This window comes from Dipodomys merriami, unplaced genomic scaffold, assembly GCF_024711535.1.
Source record: "Dipodomys merriami isolate MVZ:Mamm:240054 unplaced genomic scaffold, mDipMer1.0.p SCAF_408, whole genome shotgun sequence".
NCBI lineage: Eukaryota > Metazoa > Chordata > Mammalia > Rodentia > Heteromyidae > Dipodomys > Dipodomys merriami.
In genome coordinates this window covers 652,554-675,445 of record NW_027205693.1, presented here as the reverse complement: position 1 = coordinate 675,445, position 22,892 = coordinate 652,554, and the positions used below count along the sequence as shown (strand labels likewise).

The window sequence follows — 22,892 nt, the reverse complement described above, 5'->3', positions numbered from 1 at the left end:
GGTCTCAAACTGCAATCCTTCCCACTTCAGCCTCCATACAGACAGGTACAAGGCCCCGGTGCCTGGCCTTATTTTTTGAACTACACATGGGATAACTAAATAAAAGACATGACTTCATCCAGGCACGGGTGGCTCACGCCTATCATCCCAAGCTACTCAGGAGGCTGAGATCTGAGGATTGAGGTTCAAAGCCAGCCCAGACAGGAAAGTCTGTGAGACGCTTATCTCCAACTAAACAACAAAAAAAAGCCAGCAGTGGAGCTTTGGCTTGAGTGGTAGAGCAACAGCCTTGAGTGGAAGTTCAGGGACAGTGCCCAGGCCGTGAATTCAAGCCCCAGGAACTGCCCCTGCCGCGCCCCCCCCCCTCCCCCCGGCACAGCCCCAAGCCCACCTGTAGACAGAGATGACGCCATTCTCATGGTAGTGATGCAGCTTTAAGGAACATTTGGCAGTTTGCAGAGGCTCAGTGCGCGAGCCTCTCTGAGAGGAGTCCCTTGGTTATTCCCTGAGTAGTAATGACCGCTGTCCAAAGGGTCAGTATTCCAGAATCAGAGAAGCAGGGGAAGCCGACAGCAGAGGCCTTGCCACATTCCTGAGGCCTGCTTGCCTGGGCTGAGGCCAGAATCTACTCCCCTCCTCTCCTTTTATCCCTTCTCCTCCCCCTTTCTTCCTTTCCTCCCCCCCCCATCTCCTCTCCTCTCCCTCTTATTCCCATCTTCTCTCCAACACAGCCCTCACTCACTGCTCTTCAGAAACTGGCTCTGTCCATGAGGCTTTCTAGAAAGTGAGGTGTGTTCAGTGGGAGTGTGGCATGTTTTAAGAGGAGTCATGCTGGGTCTTTCCTGCTCCTCTCTCAAGGGGGACTTGGACCAGGGTCTCTGCTCACAACTAGAGACAGTATAGACACCCCCCCCCCAAATAAAACCCACCCTGATCCAACCAAACCATTCACCACGGAGCCTGAGAGAAGTCTCTACTTGGGATGTTCCCTCCTGCTAGCCTCCTTCCTTCCTCGTTATCCAACCAAGTCCAGCCCAGCTCTGCAAGTTTATCCCTTCACTTTCCCCTGCGTGGTTTGCTCTTTCTGTCTCTGGTTGCACTGGGCCTTTCCTCAAGAATGCTCCCAAACTCCCAATGTAAAAACGTCTCTCCAGGAAGGAACGGGCTTGCTAGTGGACCAGAAACATCGATAAACAAGAATAGGTATAGCTTCATTCCGTAGACCTAATGCCAGGCCGACTTTTGACACAAGCCCAGCCCCAGTGCTTGGCTTATACACGGGTATGTGACCGAGTGTGGCCCCTGCTGCCTGTAGTCCCGACCAGCGCTCAAGAACCTGCTGTCACCTGTGACCTCTTGTCAAGATGAAGCGCCAGGAGCCAGTCTCCATCTCCTGCCTGAAACAGTAAATAACAAATGACCGTTTCCACCAGTCCTGCACGGGTGAGAGGCTGAGCCAGCCCAGGAACGCAGCTCCAGGGTGGAGAGCGCAGGGTGCGGAGCCCAGGGCACGGAGTGGCTGAAGTGTGCAGGGCGGTCGAGGAGAGGCATGCAGCCCCACGCAGATCAACATAGGGCCACGCGTGAGTTCAAATCCTGTAGTGCCAAAAGGAAGGAAAAAAAAAAAAAGCATTAACAGTTTCTCGAGGAGAAATGGCCAGTTTCTTAAAAAGTGAAGCATACACCGGGTGCCAGTGGCTCACACCTGTCTTCCCTGCTACTCAAGCGGTGATCTGAGGACTGTGGTTCAAAGCCAGCCCGGGCAGGAAAGCCTGTGAGATTCTTACTGCCATGGGCTAGCAAACACCTGTAGGTGCAGCTCTGACTCCAGCAGTAGAGTGCTAGCCAGTCTTGAGTGACAAAGCTCAGTACAGCACCCAGGCCCTGAGTTCAAGCCTCAGGTCTGACCAAAAAAAAAAAGTCACTCTACTGAGTAAAAGCAGAACTGAAAGGATACATTGTATAAATTTATTAAACTTTAGAAAATGCAAACTCATCCACACTGAGAAAGGAAGCCACTGACCGTCTTGGGACAGGAAGGGGCGGACGAAGGCAGGCCCTGGGGTACTGAACTACTCACTGCCTCGACCATCTCCCTGTTACATGAGGACGTGTATCACCGTGTGTGTTCAATGCATGCCATGCACTGCATGCAAATTATAGCTCAATAAAGCTCTTAGACGTTTCTCCAAAATGACAGACATCTGTGCATCTGTGGAATCTGTCGCAAGCAGCCCAGGCGCAGAACGGTATCAAGGCAGAAGGGAACAGTCGCTGCAGTCCTGCAGCACTCCGGACCTCCTTCCCATTATCGCCACAGCCAGCAGAACTTACCGCCCGGATGCCGAGCTCAGCAAGGACCCCCAGCTCAGCTCTGTAGAGGTGTCACCGCACGGTCTTACGCAGCGGAGCGACTCCACACCGTGACACCCAGCCTGGTGACAAAGGTCACCTGCAGCACAGCTCACCAGCCGTTCTGTTCCAACCACATTCCACCAGCACTGACTCGGGCAAGGGTCCTCCCCACCCCTCTCTAGGGCAGGACCTGAGTGAACACAAGCGACACAGCCAGGCCCCACCAGGCCGGAACTTGAGTCCTCCCGACATCATGGGAAGGGCAAGGGTTTTAACTTCTCACGAAGAAGGAAGAACACTTGTATTTTTCCAAAGTTTTATTATAAAAAAATCAACATTTCATTTGTTACAATTCAGCTTATTGTAATAATGAAAAAGGGTTTATACAAGGTCCTTTTGTACAGTTTATAATTAAAGCACTTATTTTACAAAAAGAGGGGAGTGAGGGAGACGAGGGATGACCAAATGTTGGCCATTATAATATAAATACATCCTTGCAAAGCACCATCGTACCCACGTCGATGTACAAGAAACACCAGCTGACATTAAGACACGACAAGTTAAAGCTTAGGAAACAATTTAAGAACACACAGGATAAACACCCGAAAGCACTGCCAGTTCCTTCACTTGTATGTAAGCCAGCCTGGCCCGACATCCTTCCTGATTCTCACATCCCTCACTAACCCTGTTAACAGCTCCACACGGCACTGGACCACATCACTCCTTGCTGTTTTCCTCTCAGTATCCAGACTCAGGCACCGACACAAACAGATGCACATTTCCACCTCACCATCTTGTCTCTGGGAAAGACAAACCTCAGACAGAGAGTAAGCAGAAAAAGCACGCGGTCTCAAAGTACTCTCTGTACTTGAGCAAAGGGCATGTTCTATCTAGGAATCTTTTTCAGCAATCAACAGTTTTCAAATGGCTATGAAAGGGTAAATCTCACCTCAGGCGAAGGACGAGAGCAGAGCCAGGAATCTCTGATTCTAAATCATTAATATAGGGTGCAGGTGACTCACACCTGTGATCCTAGCTACGCAGGAAGCTGAGATATGAGGATTGTGGTTTGAAGCCAGCCTGGGCAGAAGTCTCTGAGACTCTCATCTCCAATAACCAGCAAAAAGTCAGAAGTAGAGCTGTGGCTTAAGTGGTAGAATGCCAGCCTTGAGTAAAAAAGCTCAGGGACAGCACTCAGGTCCTGAGTTTAAGCCCCAATACTAGACCCCCATCTCCCCCGTCCCCAGCCTAAGTCATCACAATAAACCCAAGAATCCCCACCCTCATTTAGGTACCGAGTTAGTCTAATCTGTAGAACCCAACCACAGAGAAGTGTCCTGAGAACAATACTCACATCAGTGTTTCAAATTACATAATTTTGTGTCTTAAGATCCAATATCCTCTACTCTTAAAACTAAGAAGGTCAAAAGCCACATTCTGAGACTATTGTGAAAGTATATGATCCTAGAGGTCAGAAACTGGGAGCTGGGTGCCAGTGGCTCACGCCTATACTCACTCAGGAGGCTGAGATCTGATTGCCAGTCGGAAGCCAGCCCAAGCAAAAGAAGTCCATGAGACTCATCTCTAGTTAACTACCAAAAACAAAAACAAAAAAACAAAAAAAAAGAAAAACTGAAGTAGAACTGTGGCTAAAGTGGTAGAGCACTGACTTTGAGCAAAAGAAGTTCAGGTTAGCCCCAGGAAAGGTACAAAGAAAGAAAGAAAGGAAGAAAGAAAGAAAGAAAAAGAATGCTATTACGATTTAAACAACAGTCATTTATCTGTACCTAGTGTAGTCTCTGAGGTCAAAACGCTAACATTCTCCTATCCACCCTGTGAGCACTATTATTTAGGGGTGTGAAAACCCCCAGATTTTTCTTTCTGAATAAGAAATAAAAGGATTGGTTCTGATCTATGCAAGGAAAAAGACGCTCCCTCAAAAGCGAGGGCTGCGTAAAACATGTGTGGCTACCTTGCACTTTAACCAAATGACTGATACTGGGGTATTTAGTTTTTACGAGACAGTCTTACAAACACAGCCCATGCTGACCCAGAACTTGCTATGTGGCCCAGGTTGGCATTAAAACTCTCACGATCCTCCTGCCTTCCACATAACTGTAGCGACCATCGCAACTGAGCTTAATATGCACTTCAGTCATCAGTAAAATTTTACTGCTTTTAGCCAGGCACCAGTGGCTCATTCCTGTAATCTTGGGGACCGTGGTTTGAAGCTAGCTGGGCAGGAAAGTCTGTGAGACTCTTATGTCCAATAAACTATCAAAAAAAAAAAAAACAAAACAAAAACTGGGAAAGCTGTGGCTCAAGCGGTGAGGTGCTAGGCCTAAGCAAAGGAAGCTCACGGACAGCATCCAGGCCCTGAATTCAATCCCCAGGACCAACTGGCACAAAAAAATAAAAATAAAAATAAACAAACTGCTTTTGCGCTTACTTAGCCCACATCAGATGAAAACAGGGTCTTCATTCCTAAAGTCCCATTGTGCCTTTACAATAGTTTTCCTCAAACTTACGAAAAGAATCCCATATTGCCTGGTGGTAAACTTACTGGGTATTTTTATGTTAAAATAGAAACAGCTCTGGAATCTTCTGCTCAACAGTTGCCACTGGTGATGCGGCAAGTGCTAAACACAAACTAAAATTTCGTGGAAATCTTTTTTCTCCCCCTAAGCTTAGCTGTGCATCTGGCCTGAGGATCAAGAGGTCCTTCCCCCATCTGAGAAATACTCTCAGCCATGAAGGAACGCCTCTCAACACGGCAGAGAGGATGCTAACTGAGCCAGCACCTCTCCGCGGAGTGCTTTGTCGTCACCATGGTCTAACTCCTTGGGCTGAGACAAGGCGGCTCTTATTTCACTACAGTCCAAGTTCTCACAGTGGAAGCCCACCAGATAAAGATGCACACGACACTGTAAACACAAGAATTCTCAAGCCCCAAGTGGCACCCAGTGATTGCTAAACTTCACCTTCATGTATGCGTCACATGCCGCTGTCTACCATGGGACCGGGGCCACGTCCGTCTTGTGTAGACTGGGGACACTTTGTTCCAACAAGAGGAAGAGTTCCTGCTTGTCAGAGTGAAAGGTGAGTCACTGACGGGTATCATTCGCTCACAGGCGAAAACAAGTGTACCTGATAAGCTGCTCCAACCCTCACTGTTGCCAGAACTCTGTCCTCTCTTCTGTGGAACCCACCAGCCTAATAATACCCAAGGGCCTCATCAAGACAGCAACAACAATAACAAATCAATAACTGAACACAATGTATTAAAGCAAGAACACACCAGATTAAAAACAGTATTAGCAGTGAGAAGGGGCTGGGCCTGGGACGGGCAGCAGAGCAGGGGCTCCAGCAGCCCCCATGCCACACAAGGCAGGGCAGGCAGGACACACAGACGTCCCCACCCACCCCCTTCTGACAGGTGAGGAATTCACACTGAGCCTGCTCCTCTGCTCCCTACACTCATGCTGTCTTAATCCACAAAGGATAAGAGAGTACGTACGCACACACACACACACACACACACACACACACACACACACACACACACACACACACACACACACACACACACACACACACACACACACACACACACACACACACACACACACACACACACACCACGCAAGGGGATTGGAAGAATAATCTGACCAACCTGACATTCACAGTGGGTAACAGGAAGAAAGATATAAAACTCAGGTCGCACATTAGAGGAGGTATGTATGTAGATATCATTCTGAAGAAAAAAAAACACATGAAGAACATGAAAATATCACAATCAATATAGGAAAAACCTAGTGATAACAATTTTTTTAAAAGATTGTCTCTAACCAGAACATATGTAAAGTGTTTTACTCAAAATTCATATGTGAAGATGATTTCATATTGTGATGCCATATGCTACAGGATTCATCTACAAGAGAACGTAACGCTCAGGTCTGTAAATCTGAAACACTGTCTGCATATACTGTAGATATTCTAATGAGCACGAAAACAATCCTGGAAGTACTGAAGATCAATAATATGGCTAATTTTTGATCACTATGCAAAAACAGCAGTCAAACGGAAGGGCTGAGCCCAGTGGTGGCTGGGGGCTAGTCCACCAGCTTTGGAGAGCTGGGGCAGGGGACAGCAGACTCAGGCTGCCAAACTTTCTGACATGATCTCTCCCACCGCAATAAAGCCCAGGACAGATCACTGTCAGGTATCTACGTTCCTTCCTAAAACTATCAGGAGTCACAAAATGAAGCCCTTTGTTCAAGGTTAACAGTAATGCTGTTTTGTTTTCCTTCTGTGAATTCTTGTTGACCCTCAACTGTGTGTCAACCTGAGACTATCTGGTTATTTCCAAGTATCGCTGGGTGAACTTAATTTCTTCTTTCTTCCTTTTTGGTATCGATGTGGCCCAGACACTCCTGAGCAGCGGTGCCGTTACTAGCCCTGCTTCCTCTGTACGCTGTCATTTCACTGGGTTTAAGGCATGCTTTGTGTATTTAGTTTGCAAAAATAAAACTTTTAGTACAAATTTATTTTTTGTACAAACTTTTATGGCACAAGCAGCAAATGTGCTGTTTTAAGAAAATATATAAATATCCTTTTCTTCTGTACAAATATCTTCAGCATTCCCTAGCCCCTTTATAAAGTTAACTGTACACGACGCTGCTCATCCCCACTCGGGTCTCCACCGGGCGAGGGGTCCGAGACGGCTCTGCTCAGGAGGAGTCCGTGCAGGGCGAGGGTGGCGGTGGGTAGAGGTGATGCGAGTAGCTCCGCTCAGTGTATGGAGACGGCGGGCAGCTCTCACAGTTCTCCTCCGCTGACAAGTACTGGCTTCGGGGCGTGGGGGGAGGAGGGGCGGGCTCCGAGTCGTAGTTCAAATCACTGGTGTAGCCCTTGGCTGTGGCTGCGGAGGCCACAGAGGCCACTCTGCGGCTGGGAGCACAGTCGCTGTCGCAGACGTCGGTGCTGCAGGGCGTGGTGGGGGGCGCAAAGTGCCGGTAGCTGTAGGGCCGGTAGCTGGAAGACAGAGTTCCTGTTATATAAACCAGCCTGCCTTCTCGGACCCCAGGGGTGCTGGGCAGAGGAAGGGAGCCCAGCATCACACTCGTGACCACAACGTGGTCCCTGGCAGCAAGTGAAAATGGATGGGACAGAGGTGGACACAACCTGGCGACGCCGCTGCGTCTGCAGCTGGGCTGTACTTCAAAATGGAAAAGGAGTACTCGAAGTTGTTCTGGGGCCGGGTATGTACCAGGGCTGCAGCTTGTGCGTCGCACCCGAGGACCAAAGCAAGAGCACAGGTGTGCCACAGAGCTACATCCCCCGTTCTAGGTTTACAGACAGATCTCTCCACAGCTGCAGTAGCTAGGAATACAGGTGCGAGCCGCTGGTGTCCAGCTATATGGCAAAAATCACCTCATTTCATTATACATCTATGTATTATATATGCTGTATATAATGTATGGTTTATATATAAGAGTTCCCACTAAACAAGGGCACCACAAGAGAAGGGGCAAGAAGAAAAGGGGCAGGGACTCAAACGCCGCCTCTGACAGGGAGCACCTGACACGGAACTCGGGGGTACACACTCTGCTCGCCTCGGGAGACATGGCTGCCAGAAGCCCCGAAGTGAGCAGGCCTATGTGCTGAGCAGCTTTTCAAGGCTTTGCAAATATCAATACCGACATGTTCTCAAGTTTCCCCACCTAGCCTTTAAATGGCCAAATATTCAGATCAGAAGTCTCAACAAATGAAACAAACTAACTTGAGACATGGGAAATGGTTACACAGAATTGTTTCTAATTAAATTATGTTTATTTTGCTCGGTTTTTTTAAAACGTGAATTAACTTTTTAAAATGAAAATGTATTATTGAAATAAACTCCAGGAAATGGAAACAAGAGGTTTTTTTTCTTTGTTGAGGTTTTTGTTTTCTTTAGTTTGTTCTGTCTTTGAGGGGGCATGGGGGTCAGAGAAATGGAGGGACAAGGGGTGAACAAACGCAGCAGTGGTACTCACTGGACACGATGTGGAGAACGAACCATACAGCTTGTGGATGGGATGGGAGGGAAAGAGAGAGAGCAAGGGAAGGGGGCACATTGTCCAAAAAGAAACGTGCTCTTTACCTGACTTACATAACTGTCATCCCTCTGCACATCACTATCACCTTTACAGTAACAATAAAAAAAAAAAAAAAAAAAAAACCTTGGGCTGGGAAGATGGCTCAGTGGTAGAGCGCTTGCCTTGCATGCCTGAGGCCCTGGGTTCGATTCCTCAGCACCACATAAGCAAAAGGAAAAAAGCCGGAAGTGGCGCTGTGGCTCAAGTGGTAGAGCGCTAGCCTTGAGCTGAAGAGCTGAGGGACAGCACCCAGGCCCAGAGTTCAGCCCCATGACCGGACCAAAAAAAAAAAACAAAAAAAACCTTAAGAAAATAAAATAAAATTTTAAATCCTGTTTTCTATTTTCAGGCTTTAACAAATGTGGCAAGGAAAGTGGCCTTATGGTAACTCATGAAAACAAAAGTATCACCCTCAACGGAAAGGAGAATTGCCAACAACACAAAGTACTTTCTACTTTGTCCTAGGCAAAGGCACCACACTACCAGTGCTCGGCAACTCGGAACACCGCACAGCGGTAGCAGCTGCAGGGCACCATGCTACACTTCTGCTGCTTTCTGAAGTCACACGGAACAGCAGTACGATGGTAAGTCTCCAATGTGCCCTGTGGGTGTGTATGTGCCTGGATGCACAATCACCAGGCTAGAACACAGGCACACCTGACGCTTGGGTGTGCAATCACACTTCACTTAGTGAGACCTGTTTATTCCATCTTTTGCTCTGTTGACAGCAACACACAGAGCCAAAAGCAGACTTTCTTCTCCTGACTTCTCAAAATTTCTGTGTTTAGCAGTTCTCAATTCCCTAAGAATATTTTATTCTTAGAAAATCAATCACACTTAACCTGAACAACAACCCATTGTAGAACTGGTCACGTGGACAGGCTGCCATCCCACAGAAACAGCCAAAAACTAGTACTAGATTACATCACACCAAGAGTCACCATTAACTCTTTTAAAAAGATAATACAACATGGTTTCTTTCTTTTTTTTTTTTTTTGTCGATCGTGGGGCTTGAACTCTGGGCCTGGGCGCTGTCCCTCAGCTCTTCAGCTCAAGGCGAGCGCTCTACCACTTGAGCTACAGCGCCACTTCTGTTTTTCTGGTGGTTTATTGGAGATAGGAGTTTCACGGTCTCTCCTGCCAGGCTGGCTTTGAACCGCGATCCTCAGATCTCAGCCTCCTGAGTAGCTAGGATTACAGGCGTGAGCCACCAACGCCCGGCCAACATGGTTTCTTTCTGTTGTTATCGTGGGTGGTGGGCTTTGTGTTTACTTTTTTTTTTCTCTTGGGGGGGTTAAATGAGGGTAGTACAGAAAGGGAAGGAGGGAGGGTGAACAAAAAATGTAGTCACGCTACTCAGCACACACTACAGGGAGAATGATGTGTATAACTTGTGAGTAAGGAAAGAGGAGGAAAATTGGGGAAAGAAGGAAGGGGTGACATTGTCCAAAAAGAAATGTACTCATTACCTGTCTTATGAGATGGTAGCCCCTCTGTACCATCATACTAATAGTAACAATAAAATTACTTTTAAAATATAGACTGCAGCTGGGCACCAGTAGCTCAAGTCTGTAATCGTATCTACTCAGGAGGCTGAGATCTAGATACTACAGCATGAAACCAGCCCAAGCAGGAAAGTCTATGAGACACTTATCTCCAACGAACCACCAAAATGTTGAGGTGGAGCTGTGACTCAAGTGGTAGAGCTCTGGCCTTGAGCAAAGAAGTTCAGGGACAGGTCCAGGCCTGAGTTTAAACCCCAGGACTGGCTCCACAAAAAAAGAGAATCAGGAAGCTGAAACAAGATGGTGGGTGACTAGGGGAGAGGGTAAATGAATGAGATGGGGCAAATACAGCAAGAATACTAATGTACCTATGTGATTAACGAGTCTGGGGAAGGAGACAGATGGACAGGGGAAGGAAGGTGGACACGGTGAATGATGGAGAAGCACTTGAATAAACACATTAAATCCTAACACCCTTATACAAACTCCAAAAAAATAATAGTAAGAAAATTTGTGGGAGGGACAACAGCACAGCTCCTGCGCCCTGACTACTGACCTGGAAACACCAGCCTCAGGTATGGGAAACTATCCTCTATACACCTGAACTTCAGCAGTTCACAGGCAAAGAGCACAGCCCAGATGTGTGCATTTCCTCCAGCCCAGAGGTAGAATGTGATGCCTATACACCAGGACTTCACTGGGCCCCAGGTAGAATACCTCCCCTGTGTCTGGAGTTCACAATGCCCATCACAGAATACCATCGCGGTACCCCCAGACAACATGAAGTTCAACGTTGACAGTACGGTTCTGCAGGACCACAGAAGGCATCCAAACCCACCAGGGAACACATTGTCTGAGAGCCGACTCAAACCACATTTAAAACTGGGGCTCAAACAAGCACATGCTGGAGTATCTACCCTTAAGCCTCTTGATCACACTAAGCACACATACAGAACACCCCTGCCCACGTCTCTGTAGTTCAGCAAGACCACAGCTGGAATATCCCCTGAATATGGCTGTAATCACCAAGCCCACAGGAGGAGCACCACAGTCAGCACTCACACTTCACAGGAGGAGCACCACAGTCAGCACTCACACTTCACGGGAGGAGCACCCACAGTCAGCACTCACACTTCACAGGAGGAGCACCAGTCAGCACTCACACTTCACAAGAGGAGCACCCACAGTCAGCACTCACACTTCACAGGAGGAGCACCAATCAGCACTCACACTTCACAGGAGGAGCACCACAGTCAGCACTCACACTTCACAGGAGGAGCACCCACAGTCAGCACTCACACTTCACAGGAGGAGCACCAGTCAGCACTCACACTTCACAAGAGGAGCACCCACAGTCAGCACTCACACTTCACGGGAGGAGCACCCACAGTCAGCACTCACACTTCACAAGAGGAGCACCAGTCAGCACTCACACTTCATGGGAGGAGCACCACAGTCAGCACTCACACTTCACAAGAGGAGCACCAGTCAGCACTCACACTTCACGGGAGGAGCACCCACAGTCAGCACTCACACTTCACAGGAGGAGCACCAATCAGCACTCACACTTCACAGGAGGAGCACCCACAGTCAGCACTCACACTTCACAAGAGGAGCACCCACAGTCAGCACTCACACTTCACAAGAGGAGCACCAGTCAGCACTCACACTTCATGGGAGGAGCATCACAGTCAGCACTCACACTTCACGGGAGGAGCACCCACAGTCAGCACTCACACTTTACAGGAGGAGCACCAGTCAGCACTCACACTTCACGGGAGGAGCATCACAGTCAGCACTCACACTTCACGGGAGGAGCACCAGTCAGCACTCACACTTCATGGGAGGAGCACCCACAGTCAGCACTCACACTTCACGGGAGGAGCACCACAGTCAGCACTCACACTTCACGGGAAGAGCACCCACAGTCAGCACTCACACTTCACGGGAAGAGCACCAGTCAGCACTCACACTTCACGGGAGGAGCACCCACAGTCAGCACTCACACTTCACGGGAGGAGCACCACGGTCAGCACTCACACTTCATGGGAGGAGCACCCACAGTCTGCACTCATACTTCACGGGAGGAGCACCAGTCAGCACTCACACTTCACAGGAAGAGCACCAGTCAGCACGCACACTTCACAGGAAGAGCACCAGTCAGCACGCACACTTCAGCTGGCACGCCGTTCCATCTGGAATTCACAGAGCCTGTCATTTCAGCACCCTCACCCACCCATCTGGAGAACAGCAAGCGCACACATGGAATGTTTCCTGGTCTATGCAGCCCCCTCACAGATGGACTTCATCAAACACAACACCGTTTTCTCTAGATTTTGCTCCACCAGTAAAATACAATGGTTAACAGTCTAGTGGTGGCTCACACCTGGTAATCTCAGCTATTTGGGAGGCTGAGATCTGAGGATCATGGTTTAAAGCCAGCCCAGGCAGGAACGCCCACAAGACCTTTCTCTCCAATTAAAACACAAAAACCTGAAAGGGGAGCTGTGACTTAAATGATGAGGTGCTAGCCTTGAGCTTAAACACAAGCTCAGGGACAGAATTCAGGCAACTGGAATTCTAGCACCTAGCTTTCTGGAGGGCAGTGTAGACACAAGCAGAAATGCACACCTAGGAATCCACACCTCGCCACGCACACAGAAGGCACACGACTGCCAACAAACACAAGAATCAACACACATGGAATACCCTCACCCATTTCCTGTGGAAGTGGGAATTCCATCAACTGGAATACAGTCACTCACTGCAGAGATCGGTCAGCGCACCTGTGGAGTACCACCCTCTTTGGGGCCCTTCTCAGCATCCTCACAGTGGAATACAAGTATACACACATCTATACTTCCTCGTGCATCTCGTGCATTACCCAGGTCATGTTTGGAATAACAGCATATGCACCTGATGCTCACATCTGAAAGATCAGCAGATGAGCGTGGAGATCGATACACATGTAGAATACCATCGACTGCCCCCCTTCCAGCATTACCATATGTGGAATATCAACCTTAATGAATCTGCAAGTCACTGAGAGCACACAAAAATACCATCATCTATAACCACTCCATCAGTCCAATAAGGAGTGCAGTCCACCATCTTCTGTGGAAATTATAATGCCAGCGCACCTGTGGAATACCATCCTCATCTGGAGACCTTTTAGCATCCTCACAATTGGAATATCATCATATACACATCTAGACTTCATCGAGCCTTGATATGGAATACCTTCGCATATACTGTGGGAGTTTACCCAGCTAATGTTTGGAAGACAATGGCATATGCACCTGGAATACCAGCACCTGAGTACAGGGATCAACATATATGTAGAATACCATTACTAACCCTATAGCACTCAGCATTGCCAAAGTTGCAATACAGAAATAGCACAACTGGAATACCATCCTGAATATAGCAGGAATTCACCAGGCCAACACAGGTGCACTTCAACAAGCCTAATATGGAACAACATCACCATTTTTTTCTGGAATTTACAAAGCATACCCTTGGAATACAGTCACATACTCGAGGAGCACACATATGGAATACCATCCTATCTTGGATCTTTTCAAATACCTCACCCTTGGAATATAATTGAGAATATACATCTGAACTTCTTCAAGCCCAGGTCTGGAATACAGCCCCAATTAATGGGAATTTCTCCTGCTCACCCTTGGAATACACTGGCGTATGGACCTGGAGTGGCTGAGTTCACACGTGGATACCTGCACCTAGACATCTAGACATCAACCAAGACACAAGGAATTACAACACCTACACATCCAGACCTCACCAAGCATTCACATGGAGTACCAGCAGCTAGGAATACAGGTACGTATCAGCATAGCTGTGGAATACCATTGACTACGCCTCCAGCATTTAGCACAGCCAGGATTGAAATACCATCGCCAGCATCTCTAGAGTACGGCAATACCACAATTGGAGTATCATCCTGAAAGAGTCTGCAATTCACTGAGACCACACAGAAATACCATCACCTGGGATCACTACTTCATCAGCCCAATGTGGAATACCATCACCATCTCCTGTGGAAATTATAATGCCCTCAACTGGAATACAATCCCCTATCTGAGTGATTATCCAGTGTCAATGTGATAGATCATCCTGTTTTGTCCTTTTTCAGCAACCTCAGAGTTTCTAAACACAATTATAAACACATCTAGACTTGGTCCAGCCTTGGATGGAGTATCATCACCAATCTAGTGGAGTTCTTCCAGATCATGGTTGGAATACAATGGGATATGTACCTGGAGCTCAGGTGTGGGATATCTGCATCTAGGTATGTGAATGTCAACCAAGACACAAGGGAACTGCAATGCTTACTCATCCAAAGATAACCATGCACACACACGGAGTACAAGAAGCTACAAGTACATAGAGTAACACAGACGTGGAATACCATCAGTCATATGCCTGCAGTATTCAGCAAGGCCAGAGTTGGAATACATTGACTACACCTGCAGAATTCAGGATCACTATTTTATCAGCCCAATATGGAATACCATACCACCATGTCCTGTGGAAAACATAATGCCATCAATTGGAATACAATTCCTACCCAAGTGGATATTACCCAGCACACATAAGGAGTATCATTTTCTCTTTTGGAGCCTTTTCTGCATCTTCGCAGCTGGAATACAATTATACACGTTATCTAGACTTCCTCAAACCTTGGATGGAATACTGTCACATACAAAGGGAGTTCTGCCAGTTCTTGTTTGGAATACAGTGGCGTATGTAGCAGGAACTCACACTGGAGTATCAGCACCCAAGTACAGGGATCAACACACATGTACAATACCATCAACTAGGTCCTAACATTCAGAAAGACCAGGCGGAATAACATCACCAGTGCAACTTAACACAATTGGAATATTACCCTCTGAATATGGCTGAAATCCACCAAAATACATGGAAAATATCATCACTAATGAATCTGCTCTGTACTAAGTCTGGTAAGGAATACCATCCCCTTGTCATATGGAAACTACAGCGTCCGTGTTCGGAATACAATCACCTACCCATCAATGAGCAGGTAGAACATCCTCTTCTTTGATCTTTTTAGCAACCACACACTTGGAATATAATCATATAAACATCTGGAGACTCTCCAGCCCACATCTGGAATACCATTACCTATAAATCTGCAGTCCATCCTGCTCATCCAGTGTGTATGCACCTGGCTTTCCCAGAGTAGCCATTTGGAATATCAGTATCTGGGCCTCTGGATGTCAAACAAGACACAAGTACATTTGTAATACCAACCCATCTAGACATCAATCAGCAAGCACATACAGAACACTAAACAGCTACAAATACAGAGTAATACCGATGCACATTACCATTAACCAACCCTATATTCAGCATTGCCAAAGTTGGAATATAGAAATATCACAATTGTAATACCATCCTGAATATGCTAGAATTCACCAAGCCAACAGAAGTAATACCACTGTCAATACATCAGCACTTCAACAAGCCTAATATGGAATTAATATCATTTTATCTGGAATTTACAAAGCCTATCTTTGGAATATAGTCACCTAACTCAACTGGACCTTTGGAAAACCATCCTATCTTGAGTTTTTTCAATCACTTCACCCTTGGAATACAACAGCGCACACACCTGGACTTCTTCGAGCCCAGGTCTGGAATACTAGCGCCTATCAATTGGGGATTTCCCCTGCTCACCATCTGAATACAATGCTGTATGCACCTGGAGTGACAAGAGTTCACACATAGAATACCTGCCCCTAGATATCCAGACATCTACCAAGACACAATACAATTCTGGTTCTCATACAGCACACACAGGGAATACGACCAGCTATGGAAGTGATCAACACACATACAGAAAACCATCAGCTACACCTCCAACAATCAAAAAGGCCAGAGTGGGAATGCTGTCACCATCACCTCTGGAGTACAGCAATATCACATCTGGAATACCAGCTGAAAGAGTCTGTAATTCACCAAGAGCACACAGGAACACCACTACTTCATCAGCCAATGTGGAAATTATAATACCCTTGACTGGAATACAATCACTACCTGAGTGGAGATTAGCAAGCTCACATGTGGAGTATCATTTTTTTTTTTTGGTTGGCTGTAGGGCTTGAACTCTGGGCCTGGGCGCTGTCCCTCAGCTCTTCAGCTCAAGGGGAGCACTCTACCACTTGAGCCACCACAGCACTACTTCCGGTGTTCTGAGTGGTTTATTGGAAATAAGAGTCTCACAGACTTTTCCTGCCCAGGCTGGCTTTGAACTGCGATCCTCAGATCTCAGCCTCCTGGGATTACAGGTGTGAGCCACCAGTTCCCGGCTGGAGTATAATTTTTCTGAGGCTTTTTCAATATCCTCACAGATTGATTTCAGTATTATCACACATCTAGACTTCCTCAAGCCTCAGTCTAGAATACCATTGCATATATCATGGAAATTCTGGCAGTTTGTGTTTGGAATACAATGGTATATGCAGCTAGAGCTCACATTTGGAATAGTAGCACCCAAAACAGGGATTGATACACGTATGGATTACCATCAACCACTCCTATAGCCTTCACCATCACCAAGGTTGAAATACAGAAATATCACGACTGGGACTGGGAATGTGGCTCAGTGATAGAGTGCTAACCTAGCATTGCATGAAGGCCTGGGTTCGATTCCTCAGCACCACATACACAGAAAAGGCTGGAAGTGGCACTGTGGCTCAAGTTGTAGAGTGCTAGCCTTGAGCACAGAGAGGCTCAGGGTCAGCGCCCAGGCCCTGAGTTTAAGCCCCAGGACTGGCAAAAAAAGAAAGAAAGAAAAGAAATATCACAACTGGAATACCATCCTGAATAAGCTAGAATTCACCAAGCCAACAGAAGCAATACCAGTCAACACATCATCACTTCAAACAAGCATAATTTGAAATTGATGCTGTATTCTGGAATTTACAAAGCCTACTGTTGGAATACAGTCACCTTCTTAACTGGACCTTTGGAATAGCATCCTATCGTGGAGTCTTTTCAATCATCCCACCCTTGGAATACAATCTCTCTCTCTCTCTCTCTCTCTCTCTCTCTCTCTCACACACACACACACACACACACACACACGCGCGCACGCACGCACACACACACACACACACACACACATCCTATCGTGGAGTCTTTTCAATCATCCCACCCTTGGAATACAATCTCTCTCTCTCTCTCTCTCTCTCTCTCTCTCTCTCTCTCTCTCTCTCTCTCTCTCTCTCTCTCTCTCACACACACACACACGCGCACGCACGCACGCACGCGCGCGCGCGCACGCACACACACACACACACACACACACACACACACACACACACACACACACACACACACACACACACACACACACACACACACCAAGCCCAGATGTGGAATACTTGCCCCTATCAATTGGGAATCAACCTGCTCACCCTTGGAATACACTGGCATATGGACCTTGGTCTTCTCACACTTGGAATAGAATAAACATCTTGAATATCACATCTGGAATACCATCACCTATAAATCTGCTGTTCAGCCCCTCCTAATTGGAATCCGATGGTGTATGCACCTGGCATTCTCAGAATGCATGCTTGGAGTATCAGTACATGGGCATCTGGACATAGGCCAAGACACAAGTACCCTTGCAAAACCAGCCATCTGGATACAGCAAGCACACATGGCATGTCAAGTGACTACAAGTACACAGATCAAAACACGTGTGGATTACCACTGACCACACTCCAGTACCCTGCAAGGTGGAAGTTGGAATACAATAGGAATACCACCTGAATATAGCTGGAATTCACCAGCCAACAGAAGTAATGCAGCATTGACACATCTGCATTTTCACAAGCTTAATACAGAACAACATCATCATTTTTTTTTTTGAAACTTACAAAGCCTACCCTTGGAATACAGTCATCTACTCAACTGGAGCTTAGCAAGCCCACATGTGAAATACCATCCTATCTTGGGTTTTTTCAATGTCCTCACCCTCGGAAAACAATCCTACATATATCTGAACTTCTCCAAGCCCAGGTCTGGAATACAGTTCCTATCAATTGGGAATTTCACCTGTTTATCCTTGGAATGCAATGGCATCTGCTCCTGGAGTAGCAGAGTTCACATGTGATATACCTGTACCTAGACATCTGGACATCTACAAGACAAAAGGGGAACTGAAATGCCTTCACATCCAGATACCATCAAGCTCATGTGTGGAATAGCAGCAGCTAGGAGTACAGGTATCAGCAGATGTGGAACACCATTGACTACATCTCCAGCATTCAAAAGGCCAAAGCTGGAATGCCATCACCAGCATCTCTAGAGTACAGCAATACCACATTTGGAATACCATCCTGAAAGAGTTTGCAATTCACCACCACAAGAAAATACCTACGATCACTACTTCATCAGCCAATATGGAATACAGTCAGCATCCCCTGGGGAAATTATAATGCCATTCATTGATTGGAATATAATCCCTACCTGAATGGAGATTAGCCAGTACATCTGTGGAATACCGTCCTATTCTGGTGACTTTGCAGCATTCTCAGTTGGAATACAATTATACACACATTTAGACTTCCTCCAGCCTTGGTCTGGAATATCATTACATATATCGTGGGAGTCCTGCCAGTTCATGTTTTGGATATAATGGCGTATGCAGCTAGAGCTCACATTTGGAATACCAGCATCCGAGTATGGGGATCAACACACATATGGGATTACCATCAAGCTCCCCTGCAGCATTCAGTATTGCCAAAGTTGGAATAAAGAAATACAACAGGAATACCTTCCTGAATATGGCTAGAATTCAACAAGCCAACAGAATAATACCATCACCAATACATCAGTGCTTCAACAAGGGCAATATGGAATTAACAATGCCATTTTATCTGGAATTTACAAAGCCTATCCTAGCAATATAGTCACCTAGTCAACTGAAGCCTAGCCTGCACACATGTGCAATATTATTCTATCTTGGTTTTTTTTTTTCAATCTCACATCTGGAATACAATTCTGCACATATCTAGACTTCTCAACCCTTGTCTGGAAATAGCATCACGCACATCGTTGAAACTCCGCCAGTTCCTGTTTGGAATACAATGGTGCATGCAACAGCTGGGGCTCACATTTTGGATACCAGCACCTGAGTACAGGGATCAACAGACCTGTACCCTGACCCAATCGTAGCATTCAGAAAGACCAGCGGTATAGTGGGAACACCATCACCAGCATAACTGACACAGGGAATACCATCACCTATGTACCAGCACTGCAACAAGTCTAGTAAGGAATACCATCCCCTTGCCATGTGGAAATTATAATAGCCATGCTTGGAATACAATCACCTACCCATCAATGAGCAACCGCACAGGTAGAATAGTCTCTTCCTTGATCTTCTTTTTAGCAACCTCACACTTGGAATATAATCATATAAACACCTGGAGACTCTCCAGCCCACATCTGGAATACCATCACCATCACCATCTGCAGTCCCTCTGGATCATGACTGGAATTCAATGGCATATGCACCTGGTGTTCCCACAGCGCACATTTGGAATATCAGTACCTTGGCATCTAGATGTTAGTCAAGACACAAGTGCACTTGCTGTACCAACCCATCGGGACACAGCAAGCGCATGCAATACCAAATGGCTGGAGCAACACGCATGGATTACCACTGACTACCATACAGCATCCAGGAAGTCCAAAGCTGGGATGCAGAAATATCAGAGCTGGAATACCATCCTGAACATGGATGGAATTCACCAAGCCAACAGAAGCATCAGTACTTAAACAAGTGTAATATGGAACAACATTGGCATTTTATCTGGAATTTACAAAGCCTACCTTTGGAATACAGTTACCTATTCAACTGGACCTTTGGAATACCATCCTATCTTGAGGTCTTTTCAATCACCTCACCCTTGGAATACAATCACACACACATCTGAACTTCTTCAGGCCCCTATCAACTGGGAATTTCACCTCTCACCCTTGGGATACAATAGCATATGCACCTGGAGTGGCAGAGTTCACACGTGGATAACTGCACCTGGACATCTGGACATCAACCAAGACCCAAGGAAAACTGCCATGCCTACACATCTGGCTCTCACCAAGTACACACATGGAACAGCAGCAGCTAGGAGTACAGGTATCAGCACAGATGTAGAACACCACCAAGTATGCCTCCAGTATGCAGCAAGGACAGAGCTAGAATACCATCACCTTCGTGTTTGCAGGAATACCACCCCAAATGTGGTTGGAGTTCACGGAGCTCACAGCAGTAATATTGTGGGTGACACATCTGTACTTCATCCAGCCTAATAAGGAATGTAAGGAAATATTTGGAGTGCCAGAACTATGAATAAAGAAAGAGCTGAATGGCAAACTCAACAGACCAACAGGTTTTATTGGACTGAAAATCTGAAAAAGGCAACCAAGTTTCCTTCAGCCTGGACGAAGAAAAACTGATACTCAGCTCTTTTATTAGGTAGAAAAGTGAAGTCAGGTGGGATAGAGGTCAGGAGTAGTTGGTATTGACTGGGATAGGGGCAAGATGGGAAGGTCCCTGGTCACAGGTTATCTCTTTGAGAGCTGTGGGGTATGTTTGGGGAAGGGGAAGGTGCGAGGAAACGATTGAGAAAAGAGATTGGAAATAGGCGGCAAGGGCAGTTGTAAGATAAGTCTGTCAGGCAAAGGTGAATGCTTTTTGTTTGTCATTTTCCATCAAGGAATACCATTCCCATGTCATGTGGAAAGTGCTGTGCCAATGGCTGGATTACAATCAGCAAGTGTACAGGTAGAATACCATCTTCTTTCTGCAACCTCCCACTTGGAATACAATCAGAGATATATCCTGACTTCCTCAAACCCAGGTCTGGAATACCACTGCCTACAAATCTAGGTCAGCCAGCTCAGAGTCCAGAGTTCATCGCTGGACTACCTGAACCTTGGCATCTGGATGTCACCAAGACACAACGCTTTATGTATCCAGATCTCACACCAGGCACATGCAAGGAATATGATCTCCTTCGAGTACACAGATCAGTACAGGTAGGGAATAATACCATCAACCATGCCTCCTGCAGTCAGCAAGGCCAGAGTTGGAATACCACCACCCCAGTGTCTCTAGAGTGCAGCAACACCACCATTGGAATACGGTCCTTAAAATGTCTGGAATTCAGCTGGGTGAGGTGGCTCATGACTGTAATCCCAGCTCCTCAGGAAACTGAGATTGAGGATCATAATTGGAAGCCAGCTTGTGCAGGCAAGTCTGTGAGAGTATGTCAACTTAACCAGTATAAGACTGAAGTAGAGCTGTGGTTCAAAAAGAAGAATGCGCCGGGCGCCAGTAGCTCACACCTGTAATCCTAGCTACTCAGGAGGCTGAGATCTGAGGATCTCGGTTCAAAGCCAGCCCGGCAGGAATGTCCATGAAACTCCTATCTCCAATAAACACTCAGAAAAATGGAAGTGGCGCTATAGCTCAAGTGGTAGAGCGTTAGCCTTGAGCTGAAGAGCTGAGGGACAGGGCTCAGGCCCAGAATTCAAGCCCCACGACTGACAGAAGAAAAAAAAAGAAGAATGCTAGCCCTGAGCAAAAAAGCTCAGGGACAGTGCCTAGACCCTGAGTTCAAGCCCCAGGACTGGCACAAAAGAAAATTCTAGAGTTTATAGAGACCACAGATGCCTAGGCATCTATACTACACCAAGCAGCACCAAGATTACTGTCACTATGTTGTGTGGAAATCATAATGCCAAGGGTTGGAATACAATCACCAACCTGTCTGGAAATTAGCACAGGTACCTGTGGAAAACCCTCTTCTTTCATGGCAGTGTGACTGTTGGAATACAATCATATATACATCTGGGTTTCCTATCCATCGATTTCAGTCTGCCCATGGTTGGAATACAAAGGCATCTGAACGTGGAGTTCCCACAGGGCACATCTGGAATATTAGTGCTGAGTCCTATGGATGTCAGACAAGTCACAAGCATAGGGGAATGCTGACGTACCTGGAGGTCCCTGACCACTGTCCACGCATCTGGTGATCCAGCACACACGTAGAACACCACTGCCTACAAGTCCACTGATCAAGCCCACAAGTGGAATACTATCAACCCATGCATCGGCACTTCACCACATAGCAGTAGCAACTCTGCCATTATGCATCTGGAAGTCATCAGCACACAGATGGAATACCATCGTCAAGCAGCCACAGGTCTGTGGTGCAGCAGGTGAAATGTTTACCATGTTTATATTTATGTCCATGTAATTATGTTGTATTGACTGTTTGTTTATATGTTTATGGAGTTTAGTAGGCCCACAGGTGGGATACCATAGCCCCAGAGTCTCCAGTTCACCAAGGCCACAACAGCAGAGTGTATGGCATCTAGAGTCCAAGCCCAAAGGCAAAGCACCATCACCTATGCATCTGTAGTTGGACACGTCCCTCAGCAGAACACAATCACCTAATCACCTGGAATTCACCATGCCAATGATGGAATACAATCTCTACACATCTTCACCAATCCCACAATGAACTCCACCTCTTCATCCTCCTCAGCAATTCTGATGCTTGATGTTCATTACCTGTATGACCGGTGAGTTGAAGGACTGTTTGAAGAATAACCAAATTCCATAGTGTAATGTGATCGCTCCGTAGCAGGGGATGGCGGAGGATTCAAAATCTAAACAAAAAATGATTAATGTATTAAGTAACACCACAGATTCTATCTCCTTTTCCTCCATCTTGTTTTCTATTCCTTCCTATATGTATACTATTAACATAATTCTTTTCCAAGGAAAACTCAAACAGCCCTTTAGAATTTTGGCTCCCTTTCC

General features: G+C 46.6%; 1 protein-coding gene across 2 annotated transcripts in view; it reads right to left on the bottom strand.

Moving 5' to 3' along the window:
• Window positions 1-947: 947 nt before the first annotated feature.
• Window positions 948-22,892, bottom strand: part of LOC138806777 (low-density lipoprotein receptor-related protein 6) — a 90,572-nt gene continuing 68,627 nt past the window's right edge. Inside the window, exons 22-23 of one of the 2 annotated variants that reach the window (XM_069992130.1) lie at window positions 22,641-22,738; window positions 948-1,596 (exon numbers count right to left, since the gene is read on the bottom strand). In XM_069992130.1, coding sequence (XP_069848231.1) covers window positions 1,590-1,596; window positions 22,641-22,738 — 105 coding nt within the window. In that variant the 3' untranslated portion in view covers window positions 948-1,589. Of the gene's footprint in view, window positions 1,597-2,664; window positions 7,390-22,640; window positions 22,739-22,892 lie in introns of those variants that run through there. The other variant, XM_069992129.1, reaches the window with a different exon arrangement.